Raw genomic sequence first — 15,770 nt, 5'->3', positions numbered from 1 at the left:
GGGGTAGGACTAAATTATTTACTTACTACTTTTTCTGCATCCTCTCACTTGGAAATTGTAAATAAAATAAAAAATTCCACATTTACTTCAGCAAAAACCCTGTCATGGGTTAGCTATCCTGTTACAGCCAAGAACAAATCAAACTCTTTTGGAAGTTGAATTGTTTGTTATCATACTCCTATTTGCGCAAGCTGGGAAAAACTCCACGGAATCACCATTTTCAATATGCCTTTTTTTTTTTTCTTTTTAAACCACGCTGTATCTACTTCATGCCTTCCCAGTCATGTTAATTTGAGAGCAGGCTGCCAGATTCACACTGTCAGCCCAAAACACTCATCAGCATTTGCATCCACTCTGTATCAACATTGCCATGGCTACATTATTATTCCAACTTAACCTTGCTAGCAGCTTATCACAATGCCACGTACCAAAACAAGCCGGGACCCAGTGTACACATCCACCCAAACAAGCTGTCTATCTGACAGCCTATGCTCCAGCTGATACCCAAGTCAGCTGGGTAATTGCAATAACAGCCTGGGTAAAAAGGTGTGCCAAAGAGCAAAACTCCTAATTAGCAACACCCCTCAGGGGCCTAATTGATCTTGCCTGGATTTCTGTAAACTTAAAAGATGTAACAGTCGATGATTTATTTCCTGTTTCTCGTCCGTTCAGACTGTAACTCTCGGAGCAAGCCCTGCTGTGCTCCCCTTCTGAAAGCTATGTGGCGGCGTCCTGAGGGCACCAGCACCTCGTGCAGCCTGGAAATCCCTTGGGGACTGCGTTGACCAGAAATAAGTCAGCTCTGTTGCACCCAGTTCCTGCTGAGTTTCAGCAGCCTCTTCTTGGCATGAAACTTCTGGACAGAAGCTGCGTTTCTTTGGCATCCTCACTCCAGCCATGGCCTCCATGTCCCTGATTAAAAGAAGGTCAAGTAGCCCACACCTCTTTAATTTTTAATCGCAATTTCATGCTGTTATTTCAGCTGCTGGAGGCAGCGTAGCACAAATCCCGCAGGAGCAGTTCCTAGATACTCTCTTGTAGGCTGGCCTACTTTTCCTTCCTGTCAGGTTACAAATTGCTTATCACAGCCCTGATGTGTGGCGGTGCTGGGGAAGCGTGCCTCTACCCAATCGCATAAATGCTCCACTGTAGCATGTAAAATAGTGCATTTTGATCCTTCTCCAGCTTCTAAAAATAGACAAGATAATCAAGATCTAATTTTTAGCTCTGTGAGCCCAGCTGAGTACAATGGTATAATTTTAAGGGTAAATGGAACTGACGAACTGCTCAATAAACCTGCAGGTGGGAGGCACCGAACTGGGGAGACCAGAGCCCACACAGCTTTGGGGGGGATTTGGGACATTTCAAGGGCTGGGGGTGAAATGTGAGAAGGAAGCAGGAAAGGAAAAGCACTGGGCAATTTCATTACCTGCATGAGTAATTCTGGTGGCACTTCCTGAAGCTACTGAAATCAAGCATTTGAGCCCTAAATAACTGCAGGCAGTCTAGCAGCAGCTGTATGGCACAAATTCCTGTAAGATCTCCCAAGGAGGATTGTTTTTTTTTTTTTTTTTTAAACGTAGGTGGGAAAACCCTGGCAGTATACAAAGCAATTTTGTTTTGACAAACAAGAGAAGGTTCCTCCAACAAAACACGTTGCTCTCAGTCTGATCAGAGAGACTAAAGAGCAAAAAGGATGCAGGGAAATGCTTTTAGTTTGCTTGTGCAAGGAGGGGTTTCAGTGGCTTTGTTTAGCCTGACCACCTCTTTGTGGCAGACTTTCTCCCCACAGTTTCAAAACCACCTGGAACGTGGCTTTATCAACCAGCTTTTACAGGCCTACACAGACCTTTCTCCCAGTTAAAAACAAAACAACCACAACAAAAAATACTTAAGCCCATACTTTTTACTCCAAAGAAGGTTTTATATTTCAGTTTCACAACCTTCTCACTGAATATACTCAAAGAACACTCTGTGTTCCCTTATCTTCTATAAACACAGCACAATTCTGCCTGAACAGCAAAGAGAAAAGAGGTGAGGCAAAGGAGGAAATAAATACAAAGAAAAAAAGAAAGAGCTAGTTTCAGATTTATGAACTGGAGGGCAAAGATAAGTTCATCCCGTCACACAAGTGCCAAAAAACCCACAGAATCCCATATGCAGTGCATCTTACTTGGCTACTTTTATTACAGATACTTTGGTATTCCCAAAAGAAATATATCAGAGTCAGGACTGCTTCACCACCCTCTGACCGAGCAGCTGTATTTCTATAACAAGAGAACAGGACACAGTGAGTGCTGTCATAATACTTCTTCTGCTTATACTGTTCATAATGTCGCAGTCAAGACACACAAGTTAAAGTGGATGGATTTGCATTACAACAAACAACAGGTAAAAAGGGCTAAACCACAAAGTCATACTTGCCTGAAGGATTAAATCAATAGGGATGCGACTTCCTCGACAGAAAGGGAGCAAGTTTTAGCTTTCCGTAATTTCACAGCCTCTACCCAAAGACTGATCCGCTGCCTAACTTGGTTCATCCACGGAGAAACAAGAATGGGAGGAACATTTTGCCATGGCAACTGACAATTCCAGAAAAACCACCCCCAAAACTGTGCTCAGTCAGAAAATCAGCAGATGAAAAGCCTGAAGATAACACCTCAGAAAGAAAAAAAAATACATGAGAGAAAATGTCTGTTAAATAGAGGTTCTGTCAAAGAGAAACGTGACGGGCTTTCAAATGGCAAAGCTCCTGAATGTTGTACAAAACCCGACCTGGGCCCCAGAACAACAAAATACTCAAAGAAGGGGCAAACATACCAAGAAATATGGATGCAAGAGGTAACTCTCCTTCAGAGGCCTGGAAGGATGCTGGTTGTAGCTTCACCTGCTACTGAGTGCAGCAGGAACGGCCACGCCGAGCAGCCACAGCTCCGCCTGTTTGAAGCACCCCAGAAAGCACAGCCCTGAGAGGTGGCACGGGTCGACTGGGACAATGCCACGTGCAAAGTGAACAATTTCTGTTCCCTTGATGATTTATGTTTCTATTACAGGAGGACAGCAGTTCACCTGCAGCAGCAGGTGGTTACAATTTAAAACACATAACTGGCAGAATTTGGGCAAAAACACTGGCATAAACAAACTCAGCCCAGCTTTCCAGCCCCCCAGATCTGACCAAGCAGCACTGCACCGAGAAGCAGCATCACGGCAGCGACAGAAGCTCCAGCAGCGTCTCTCATGTCCCTCCCCACCACCAAGCAGACTCTTGCTGGCCCCAAAGACAGTGGGATTGCATCTGGAGGGAGCAAAGCCCATCTGCTGGGGTGGTAGGGCAAGAATGAGGTGGGAAAACACTTCTCCCTCCCTAGGAGCTCCTAGATTTCAAAATATTTTCTTGTCCCAGCTCAGGATGAGAGGGTCAAAACGTCAGATTTTTTTTTTGAAAATTCAAAGCACATTTCGGGAAAGGGATGAAATATTTTTGGACTGGACCAGAGTATTTCACTTTTTCTTGTATTATTTGGTGTGCTTTTTATACGACAACCAAGCAGAAACAAGTCCAGGGAAAAGTAATTTACTCTCTGAAGACATCAGCGTGTGATGTCCCACCAAATCACAAAATTCAAGCTGGTTTTGAAAGAGAAAATACTCCTCAAAAATCTTTTCTATGGCTGCTTTTGGAGGAGTCAGCATTTATTTTGTTGGAAGATGCCTACCTTGCCCTGAGTGCAGCACTGCTCATTCTCTGTGCAGCAGCTCTTCAGGGCAGCCTTTTGTAGTCAGCTTGAGCAGCCAGAGAGGTAGATTATTTTTATGCAGGTGCTCTGTACCAAGGACACTCTGCATGTATGCACAAACATAAAAAATATAAATCAGAATATTGCCAGGTGAAAGCAGACAATTTCCATGTAAATTAGTCCCAAATGGGTGCACGCTGCGCTTTTCATTGCTCTTGGTAATTGTTCACTGGAGGTTTCTTGGCAGTTGTAGTTAATGTTGCTTTCCAATGCTTGGAAAAAAATAGAAAAAAATGAATTGCTGAGAGTGTTGCCCTTAGAGGTTATAATAAACTTCTCAGCAGTGAAGATATTGCATTGCCTATGGATAATCCCATCTTGTCCTACCTAGGAACATGGGCTTGTTTCTCTGTGACTGCACGGCTGTGCTTTATGAAGATTTTGGACAGAGCTGAGCTTAGAAGTGTCTTCCAGCAAGGGATTCAGGCAACAACCTCCTCAGGAGCAAACCCACAGTGTTAGCCTAACTCTTACCAGGCCTTGTGAAGTCTTTCTCCTGATTTCTGCAGGGGCTGGGATCAATCCCTAGGCTGGGTCCCACAAAAGGCATCCCCGGAGATGTCGACTACACTCATTTCCCATGGGACACAATAAAAGCGGAGGGGAAGGAGAATCTGGCAGATTTAGGAGCATCAAATAGAAGCCAGACTTCTAGATTAGAAATGAGGGAACCTTCTGCTTCCTTTAGCGTGCCCAAGGGAGACGCTCGAGCCAGAACATCCCCCAGCTGAAGCACTGGGGGACATGCATGTCCCGCGTTCTGACTGCTGCAGCAGTGAGGATGCGGCCTCTCCCCCAGCTTGAGGAAAGATGTTAAGAATGAGTTGTTCGTAATCACAGCGTGGGTCCCACGGTGACAGCAGGACAGAAGAGCCCACCAGCAGCTTGGAAAGGGAAGCAATTTGCAAACATATGCTGTGCTGATTGCTGCGTAGCACAAACACCCCAAGAGTCCCAAGCACCGGGAGGGAAGACTTCACACGCGAGGCAGACACCGAGCAGCGACAATGCCAAAAACACAATGGGAGCCAAGAATGACAGTGTGGGGGTGGTGGAGAAAACTGAAGGCTGATAAGAAACAGAAAAAAAAACAAAGCTTCAATTTGCTGTGTTTAATACTGCTTCTCCTGACTGCCTTGGCTGTGTTTTTCTCTTTGGTATCAGTTGGAAAGGTATTTCCAACTTAACATCTTAGCTGCTGTTTCTGTTAAGGTGGGAGATCTGATGTCCTTCACCCAAATTTTGCTTCAGCCTCCAGAAGGAAGAGCAGTGAGCTGAGTACAGCAAGGGTACACGGATCCAGTGCGATCCATGTGGGGAGTTTCCTTGGGGGCTCAGCCACACCAAGTCTGCACCAAGGACAAAAAAAATCAACAGTCAAGCTCTGGAGGATGTGTGGTGCTCTCTGTAGCAAAGATCTGTTTTAACTTGTGGTGCCAGGTTAGCACTATGCCTTTACTCATTTTCATGGTGGACACCGCCCTAAACTGGGCAGACCATGCTTCTGGGAAGCTAAAAGTGATAAAGCAGATTTTTCTTGGGCTCGGGTAAGATTTGATGTCTTTGCTTACTCCTCTCTTAGGAAGTGACCCAGAGGGGTTTGTTCACCAGTAAAGTGGCATTGCTGTGGCTGCCAACATGCCTGGTGGCATGAAGATGTCTTCAATAGTCAAAAAAAAAAGGAGAGTTTCGCTTAAGATGCAAACAACAAGAAGAACAAAACTGCAAGTTTGAGTTCAATAAAAATATTCAACACTTTCCTGGGCTCTGCTTTGCAATAAATATAAGAAACAGCATGGAGATAATAAGCGCAATTCCATGCTGACCCAGTGACCTATGCAAATGGCCCGTCACCTTTCCTTAGTCCCGTGGTGTCTCAGACTGCTATATCCTTCCTCAGCCTCATGAAAAACCCATGTGGGTCACTGTCTTTTCCAGTGCAGAAAAGTCCCTCTGTCTGACATAGGTGTTAGTTAGCAGATCTCCTCAAGCAACTGGTGGGAAAAAAACTTTTTTTTTTTTTTTTTCGGAAGCCAGTGGGGGACTCCTAATTGCTGCTGAAAATATTTTCAAAGCAGCAGATCTGCTAGTAGTCCCCGCTCCATCCCAGAGGCAAACACAATTTATTTGTCATGTTTCAACAATTTTTCTGCTGTTCATACAGTGTAATTAATCACTTGGCAGGCGGGCGAACACACACAGGGCTGAAAAGGCAGCTCATTCTTTGACATACAGCAATCATCCTGCACCTTGTTAAGCAGCAGACTCCCTCTTATTTACAGATGACAGCAGCAAAAAAGAAAAAAAAAAAGAAAAAAAGGGAAAACTGCCACTACTCAATACTGCACCACCGAGTAAGATACTAACAGCCTTGTTTAAAACAGGGAGCCTGCTATTATTGGAGCTTACAATAGGCTCTTCCACTGGGTTTGCATGTACAGCATTTGGGCGTTGATTTCAGATGAAGAGGCAATTTCTCCTATATAAAAATGCATAGCCTGTCCCTTCACAAGAAGCTACTCAGGTACTCTGCTACCTGGTGAGAGGCTCTAAGACCTTTCATTCAACCTCCTCTCCTGTCATCTACCCAGGTGACCTAGATTCGGGCTCCATTCAAATCTGAACAGCCAGAATATGCCCCATGAAGTGCTGAAAAATCCAGATCCTGGTGCAGATTCCCTCTTCCCCAAACTTAACACACCTGGACCCAGGCAACTGCTTCTCTGACCTGCAGTGCAAGTCTTGGCCAGGGAGGTGCGGATGCAGCCAGCCTAATTCCCTTTCAGTCCTGTGGCCAGTGCTTGCAGCTGGCTGGGTGCCCAGCAGGGCCCTGAGCCAACCGTTCACAAATGCTAGGCACGGGCACTTTGCTTTGTCTGAGCTGGCTGAATCTGGGCCTGGGTTTCCACACAGATACTTCAGCTGTGGACTTTGCTGGTTAGCATCTCCTAAAGGCTAGCCAGGGCTCTGAAGTGCTACCAGAAACTTGCTGCAGAGTAAATCCTGCACAGTGGGCTGGGAGACTTTTGGCTCCTTTCAAACTGGAGCCAAAACTACACTTGAGGGCACAGCAGCCAGCACTGGGAAAGGCATTTGGGGTGGGTAAGTCGGCTTCTGTCATATTTACATTTCTATTCTCTCTCTAAAGAGATAGAAATTATACCGACCACTTATACTGCCTCAAAGAGGGCATGTTACAGACTGAAATACCAAATCCACAGACCCTGAATGCATACCCAGGGGGTGCAGGTTTGTTCACAGCTCTGGGAGCAGAGAGGCTCTATGGCTGCTAACTTGTGCCGCTTGCTGCAGAAGAGACCTGCTTCTCCTGCACTATTTATAACCCTGTTCTTAACATCACTGAGCACTTTGAGCAGCAGTTTCAAAAGCTTCTCCTGGGTAGTGCCAGAACTTCGAGGTATTGGCACAAGATAGGCTGGGGGAGGACGAGCAGGGACCCAAACATTTTGTTTCGGGTCTGACATGAGTTTCCTAACTGCCATCCCACCCTAAGTTTCTTTGGACCAACTCTCTCTGCTTGCACTAACATTTTTGCAGCCCGATTCAGTGCTGATGAAACTCAGTGAGACATTTCTGACTGATCTGATGGTCCCATAGTAATTAAGTGCTGCCCTTTGCTTTCTGTGCATCATGCCCTGACAGACCTGAGCTCAAAGGACGAGTTATCTGTTTGCCTGACACAGCATACTGACAGTCTCTCATTACAGACCATTAGAAACCTTCCATGGAATGGTCTTTACATTTTAAATTACATATGTTTTTTTTTTTCTTCTGGTTGTAGACATGAAAAGGTTATCAGTTTTTGCTCTTGTTTACTGTGAAGAAGAAAGTAAAAGCAGACCATTTACAAAATATTAAATGAAATGCCCCAACCTCCTGGTAGCTGGGGATCTTACCTATCAATTTAAATTAATTGCATCTAGTTGGTTGCAATTAAAGGCTTGAGTTTTGGCAGTTTCATCTTCCCCATTTGTCTCAAAACACACAAACAGCTTGATCAGTTCAGCACCTCACTGTGGCTCCTGCCTTTACCTCATCCCACTTCTTGGCATTACCTTCACCTCTGCGTGCTTCTGCTTCATTTTGGGCTTTGAAAAGCGCTGATACAGGGAACAGGCACATGGGAGAGGAAGCCAAAGTGAAAGCAGGGGAAAGGGGAAATAACGTGAGACAAGGACAAGTCTCCTTTTCCTTTTCTCTCTCCCAAATCACAAGCACCTGAGAGTTAGACAGACATGCAAAGGGTATCCTGGGATGAAAATCAGATTGACAGGCAACTGCTGGTTGTGCCACTGGGAGCTGCATGTAAGCTTGACTACATCAGCAGGAATTCACGCTCAGTAACGTCTGGGAAGTGCAAAGTGAACTTGCACGTGTTCAGTATGTGCTTCCCTGGGAGCGGAGCACCAACCTCAGCAGCAGTGATGACCTCAAATCCACCTAGGGCTCAGAAGTTCTCCCCTATTTCACCAGAATGAAAACTGCAACTTTCTTCCCCATAGGAGAGGATCCTTAAAGCAAGTACAGAGCCGGTTCTCAGCGTTTTCCCAGTCTTTAACTGACATCTAGTGAAGAGTTTCTGAACTGCGCCTGAACGACCGACCTGGAAACTGTAGGATGAGACTGCCTCTGTGGAAGGCAGAGCTGTGCAGGGGAGAGATAGCTTAGGCGTGGGGTGTAGCAAAACGTACACAGCCCCCTCATGCTTCACTTTCCAGCACCTTCTCTGCAGCATATCTTTGGTTGACAGCAGGTCTGAAACCTGGCCCAGAGGAATAAAGACCCAACAACTACACCACCTGCCTTTAGAATCAGACGGAGCCAGCAACATCTGCACAGGGAGATGCTGAGTGTTTGCAGAGAGCCTGCTTTCTGTTTTATAGTCTCCATCATCTGTTGCAAAACAGAGAGGTTGGTTTATGATGTCTATTCAGGTTACCAAGCAACACCATTGCGGGCATCTATGTCACCAGTTACAAAACAATTCGGTTTGGGATACGAGCGGAGTGTTAGTGCTGTCAGCTCTCTGCTGCCCAGGTTCTGAAAGCAGCCTGCCACTTCCATCAAGCAGAAAGAGCCAACAAGCCCAGACAACTCTTCCCCATTCAAAAAGTTGATGTCCAAATTCTGCCCTTTTCTTTGCAGCCTTAGAAGGCTCCTCCTATCTTGTGACAGACATCATCTGCCTTGAGCTGAAGGAAACATCTGTGTACCTTCTGCACGATCAGTGAGAACCGTTCTGTGTATCACCACAAAGCAATGGGGACAGGCTGACCAAGGACAGGCTCCGTGGCACCCACACCTCTCACCATGTGCTTCTGCAACTAAGTTGAAGCGCTGGTGCCAGATATTCACAAGGAGTGCAAAGAAAATGGTAAAGCAGTATCCTGGTGGGGTTGAGTGATGGGTGCTTTCCCTACGCATGCAGCAGAAGGAAGGGCTCCCTGCCTCTGAGCACCTCCAGCTCCATCCCTCAACAGAACTCTTCGCCAGTCCGTGCCTGAGCTCCTGTAGCTCGCACCCGAAACGTGGCCCAGCATTACAAACAAGCTGTAGCTCAACTCTTCAGCTAATTACAGGTTCAACCCTCCTGCAGGGAGGCCTGCTTGGAGGAAGCTGTCACCCCAGGACTCGGCCACAAACACACAACCACAGCACTGCCTGCAGCCCGGTGGTTACCACACCTTTAACCCAGATGCCAGCAAGGTACACCTTGAGCTCAGGCTCATCACTTGGCCTCCATTACAAATCTCTGCCACGCTGACTCACTAAAATTTCCATCACACCAGGTTCTTTGTTCTTCCTAGGCATCTCCCCACCATGAGGCCACTCTCTAATCACTGTGAAACTCTTTTTTTGTCATCAAAAGATGCAACTAGAGTTGTCAGAGCTCCCAGGCTCAGCTCCCAGCCTCTCCGAGCCACAATTGCTCTCACTGCCCCCTCGTTTGTACCAGTTCACGCGAGGGCATCTGAAGCCACCTTCTGCTAGAAGCCTCCAGTGCAGAGGCCATAAATTGCTAACAGCACCTTCCTTGTTCTGCCTTCCTTTTGGGCATTCTCAGCCCAGGGCTTTTCACTGGCCCTTCCCTGACTAAGCACCTCATCCACCCACTCACAGATCTTTTCTCCCCTACAGGTGCTCTCAAAGGAACACAGCAGCATTTCCCACTATGCTTATCACTTGCCTTTCCTCACTGTATGAGGATTGTTTTCACACTTTGTCACCAGGGAAGCTACAATACATCCAAATTTCACAATGACTTGCAAGTCTCCTAGCACCACCGACATCTGAGTGCACGATGCTAACTGTGCCTTTAATCATAATATGCACATCGGTGGAGGTGACTAAAACCAAAGTAAAATGAAGGAGAGACAAAGAGATGCTTAAACGAAGTGTAACATTGTCCTGCCTGTTGTTGCAGACACCGTCAAATTATGGACAAGGACTTGAACCTTTAATAGCTTGAAAAATTGAATATGGACATATCATACCCACCAGCCAAAATATTATCGAGGTATTTTTGTTTCTGCTTCCCAACTGCTGCTCAATCCCTTTTTATTATCTGCAGAAGGTCTCTGAGGACTTGTTCACCTACAAAGTTTGACTGCTTTAATTAGATCCCAATCATTGTTTTCCACTTATGTGGTGCCAGCAAGCTCATATGTGATAGCTTCACAGACAAGAGAATACTAAGGCTTGTAAGAGCAGTGCTAACCAAGTCCTAAATTCTCTCTCATCAGCTGACAGATAGCCTGTGTTAAATACAGCTTAAACCAGTACAGAAGGCTTGCTAACAGTCATGAATCTAGGAAGGAAGAGTCACCAGGCCAAGCGAAACAGCAGCATTTATAACAACCCAACCACACATCACTCCAGAGATGTTCTCAGCCCAGTAAGATGAGACAGAACCGATGCTTCTCTTACCTGGTAATAGTAGTCAACATACTGTGGCTCATAGTGGCGAGGCCCAGAGTTTTCAGGAGACAGGACATCTTTCAGTAACTCTTCGCAGCCTGGCAAACAGAAACAAAAGCAAATGGTCAGGCTGAGAGCTTGTCTCCCAGAGATTACATGGACAACAGAGGAAGAAACAGAGTTGTAGTTAGCCTGCATGCACAAAACCTTGAAAGACAGCTCCAGAATATATTTAAATAGTTCTAACAAAGCTCTGCCTTCAGAGCTGTGCAGGGCACATATTCAGCGTGTGACACTTACATAGCTGCCATTACACTAATGCTGGCACAGCATGGCTGCTCTGAGCTGCAATGAAACCTGCACATTGCCTAGCTTGGGAAGCTGTCCTGAGGGATGGAGACCACCCTCACCCAACCCCAACCTCTGGACTTGCAGGCCTGGCATTAGCCAGCATCTGCTTGACATCAGCATCAGCAGAGCTGCTTCTGATTCCCTCTGGCCTAAGGACAGACTGGGCAATACCCAAATGTCACATAATCCCCTTCAAAAAGGGCTCTGTCATGGAGCACACAGTGTTTGGCAAGCAAATGTTCACATGCTGCAGTCAGATCTTCAGCTTCTGTGTTTGCTTTTGTTAACAACCACACTAACAGCTGGAAAAATCAATGTCCATGTTTCCCCCAGTCCTTGTCTCGTCTGAAAACCTGAGACAAATATAGAAACACTCAAATCACCAAATGTCTCATTTCCCATTAATTACCAGTGACTGCACTTGGCATGTTGAGCTACAGTGATATCAGGCCAGGTTATTTCAGAACAACCAGCTTACAGCCTTGGGCCTGAACTGCATACAACCTCAGCATGCGTACATTTGGAGGCAGCAATTAGCCAGCAGTATTCTTCTTTTCCATCCCATCACTAATGCAATACATTTGCCCGTGACACAACACACTGATACTCATGAGGCAGGTGAGTCAGAGAAGGCAGAATAATGCAAGAAAGTGTAAAATGTAAGGATTTATCCTGTTAGCTGGCCTTCTCTCTTGCTTTTTTAAAATAATGAAATAACATCTCTAGGGCTGAAGATACCTTGTGGTTATGGAGGGGAGTCCCCTACAAAAGAAGGGAGTACTTAACAGGGAAGGTGACCAGACGGAGGATGCCTAACATGAGGGATCAGCGTGTTTTCCCTGTCTCCTACACAGAGGCATATGCCAGAGGCACCACCAGGTGGATGAAGCAAGTGACGTGGTGTGCATTTTTTACTTTTCTAGAGAAGTCAGCAAGCAAGAATTGTGTTACTGTCATTTCACAAAGAGGAGCTCACATAGGAGTAACAATCCAAAGAGATTATTTACCTTTTGAAAAGAGACAAAATATTAAACGTTTTTGCCTTGAGACAGCATCTTTCTACATAACTTGCCTTGCCTGTGGCTGTCACATTTCCAGCTCGCCCATGGTCCATTTCTTTCTCCTGGCTTTAGCATTATGTTTGTCAGCCTGTGTTTGACTAAGGGTACTTTCTAGTCCTCTTACAGAGAATTCAATTTACTGTTTGTACCTTTTGACATTTATAACAAAAACTTACTACTCATCAAACTACCTCATGCCAGCACCCACTGTGAGAGTCTTTACATGTACGGACTGCTTGCTCTGCTAAATGCTCTCTGCATGATACGGAGCACGTACTCATTAAAGTGAGCTATCTCCAGCAAAATGGAAAATAAATGCCAAGTGCTACACAGCAACGGATGTAGATTTGTGTAATGAAGGAGACGTGTTTACACAGTTCTAAAAATTCCCAGCTATATCTTCAGCTATAAGGTTAGGTCTTATTTTCCTATTTCAGCTGTACTAACAGTGCTTCTAGCTAAAGACTTCTAAGCAGTCAGCCTTTACTTAATTAAGCCTGTTAGATAAGTGTACCACCTTCCCCAACCTTTTTCTTTGGTAGGCAAAAGTCACAAAGGCTGTGGGTTTTCAAAGGTGCAAGAGGCATTTAACTACCAAAACCAAGGGGCATCATAAACCTCTCTGCCTCGTTTCCTTTTGAAACACCAACCAGACTGGTCTCCTAGAGCCAGAGTCACAAAAGGCATCCAGATCTCCGGGATCTCAAATCTGGAGTTTAGCTGCAAGGTACTCTGTGTCCCCTCTTTGCTGCCCAGTTCTTATCTGAGATTTTTCCTGCTCACAGTTATTCATTTTCTTTGACCATTAAGGTCTATCTCTTCATGATAGTCCTTGACCATTTAAATTAAAACATATAATTTTCTCAGTAAAAACACAGGGGAGAAAAAGCACCATCTCGTCCATACCTAACCTACCTGGGGCAGCCCTAACCACTTCTTCACGAGAGCCACCTGGCACAGGCTTTCGTGTCCTGGTCCAGAACCGCAGAAGCCAATCAAGCACTTGAGCCATTTCCAGAACATCGCCAGGCACTTAATCCAATTTGTTTACTGAGCTGAAGAGCTCCATTTGGCAAACGGAGCCAAATCTTCCTTTTATTGAAATCACAGACTGAATTTCCATTGACACTGACAGGCTCAGGATGTAGTTCATCTGAGACCATCTCCTCCTACAGAGGTGACTTTTTGTTGGGAAGACATTTGAGCGTGCAGCAACCAGCGTCCCCTGTGGGAGAGGTTTGCTGAGCACGATTAACGTGCTGGCGTGACAGCTTGGATCTCCTCATCCTGCTGGGAAGATTTGCATGTTATTACACCCGACAAAAAGAGAAGAGGAAAAGAAACTGCTGAGAGGCCGTTCTCCTTCGGGGTTACTCAAAAACACCACTGCCACCTTGCAGTCAGCTGGACCTGACCCAACATCCAGCAAACCAATGGAAGGATGCCCACTGGCTGCAAGAAGCTTAGGATCGTGCCACTGTTTTCACTCCGCTTAAGAACTATGTTTAACGAATAAATGCTTTGTTGCTCATTTCCCCTATCAAGACAAACTGCCATCCCTAACCATGGAGGGCTGTGGTGCTGCTCCTTCCCCAGGGTCCAGCCCCTACCACCAGGGCGGCGGGTTTTGGCACAGTCGGTAAATGCATCACCTTTCTTGCCTAGTGTTTTTCTGCAACACTGCTAATATATCTCACCTTTCATTTCCCTTATCTGAAGGATGATTTGAATTTTGCAAGTACTCCACGAAGTTTACACAAGGGGCACACCATAAGAAGGGGACTATATTAACCTGCAGTGTCACAAACACTGTTCACGTCTTATTACCCAAATATATTTTGGCTTGCAGCCTGGGAAATGCCAGTGGGCTAAATGAAAGTGTCACAGTCCAGAAAGGAAACAGGAAAAAAAAAATCAAAAAGTAAAAAGAAAACTGCCTGCACTCTGGTAAGAGAAAGATGCTGCAGAACAAGAAATCTGAGCATCATAACCACTAGATCATTTATCCTCTCCTTTTGTGAAAACACAAGTATTTCTGGAAAATACCAAACTAATGCTAGTAACCTCTCAAAAGGCAGTGCTGGCTGTCCCAGAGGCAGGTCAGGCTCATCTTTAGCCCTAAGCAAAGATGATGAAAGTGTTTTCCAAGTCACTGAAGGCGAAGATGTGAACCTTTAACATTTTCTGTTTGCTGAGGATGCCAGAAATGACTTCCCTTACCACATATTTTTAGATATTTACCTTCAGCTTCATTTAAAAAAATGTTTTTCACACTCTAGCAGACAGTTAATTTGCGAACAGACACTCTGGCTGCAAATAAACACAACTGCAGCAAAGTGGTTTTCCTGCAAATGTTCTAAGAAGGAGAATTAACCCATGCTGTGTCAGGCAATTTGCACAGGCAATTAAACAACTTTAATACTATAGGAAATCAAATCTGGCTACCTAATTGAATGGAGTTGGTTCCTGGCATTTTTCCTAAGACCAATAGCTTTTTACTTCATCTACCCTTGGATCTTTAATGGTGTTTTAGACCCGTTTATGGTTTCAGACTATATTTAGTAAAATTTAGTTGAGTCTTAGCAAACTCTGACGTACTTTTAAGAGCAACCAAGTTCAGTTCATTAAGAGTTTTAGCCTGACTCACAGAAGGAGGGCTCAGCTCTTCACATTTACCATGACAGTCCTTCTCCCTAGAGCCAGACCAAGTACTGCTCCTGTTTGTAAGACATCCTTACTAGAACACACAGACTCTTCAAATCCTCTCCAGCTATGGTACATTGCGAAGTTTGAGATCTACAGCTATAAGCCTAAACGGGCTCATAAAGACTTTGATGTTTTCTGCTTTGCTTAACTGAAATTCTCGTGGTAGCACAGCTCTTCTGCTCTTTAGAACTGGTATGTATTGCAAATACTGGTGTCCAGCAAATAAAGGTAAACTCCTCTTGTGTGAATGAAACATATCCATCTCAAATTCTGTACTGGATCTTTGGGGCAAAGCTGATGCAATCCTATTCTCAGCTATGGGACTGCAAATTAAGAGAGATAATCAAAACTCAGCACTGGTTCTGTGGAAAATGTTTGTTTGGAGCAGCTAAATGAAAATACAAAAGCAAATTAAAAAAAAAAAAGTCACCAGTGAAACAGAAGGCCAGAAATATTCTGCTCTGGAAAACTTTCTTTTGAAAAAACATCAAATTTCATACTACGTTATTTTCACAGTACTGATAACCTGCCACAGTAGGAGCTAAAAGAACAGCCAACTTCACTTTTTTTAGCATTTCTTTGAAGATTTGGGCAAATCTGTATTCCTGGAATTTTCATCAAAATTACTAGGACCTTATGGACAAAATAACTACTTTTTACAAAAAAAAAAACCAACAACTTATCTACTCACATCGGGACTGCTTCGAGAAGTTTTCCAGCCAACTGCAGTAATTAAAGATCCAAGAAAGCACAGGGATGGATTTTTGAACTGTCTGTGTTACTATTTTGAAGACTCAAAGGTTGCTATTGGTGAAGGTGGGGAAGGGTAGAAACGCACAACTGTGCTTCTCCCAGAGTTAATGAACATGAAGGGCTCCTACATCTCTGCATTTTTTAATATTATAACAGATCATCA

At 44.9% G+C, this 15,770-nt stretch overlaps 1 protein-coding gene across 3 annotated transcripts in view; it reads right to left on the bottom strand.

Annotated features, from left to right (window-relative positions):
* The window catches only part of RAB11FIP4 (RAB11 family interacting protein 4), a 124,871-nt gene that overhangs the window by 64,686 nt on the left and 44,415 nt on the right, over positions 1-15,770 (bottom strand). For all 3 annotated transcript variants that reach the window (XM_035558847.2, XM_035558849.2, XM_035558851.2), the window contains one exon: positions 10,746-10,834. In XM_035558847.2, the coding sequence (XP_035414740.1) occupies positions 10,746-10,834 (89 nt within the window). The remainder of the gene's footprint in view (positions 1-10,745; positions 10,835-15,770) is intronic.

Source organism: Cygnus atratus, chromosome 18, assembly GCF_013377495.2.
Source record: "Cygnus atratus isolate AKBS03 ecotype Queensland, Australia chromosome 18, CAtr_DNAZoo_HiC_assembly, whole genome shotgun sequence".
NCBI lineage: Eukaryota > Metazoa > Chordata > Aves > Anseriformes > Anatidae > Cygnus > Cygnus atratus.
This window is presented reverse-complemented; position numbering and strand designations above follow the sequence as displayed.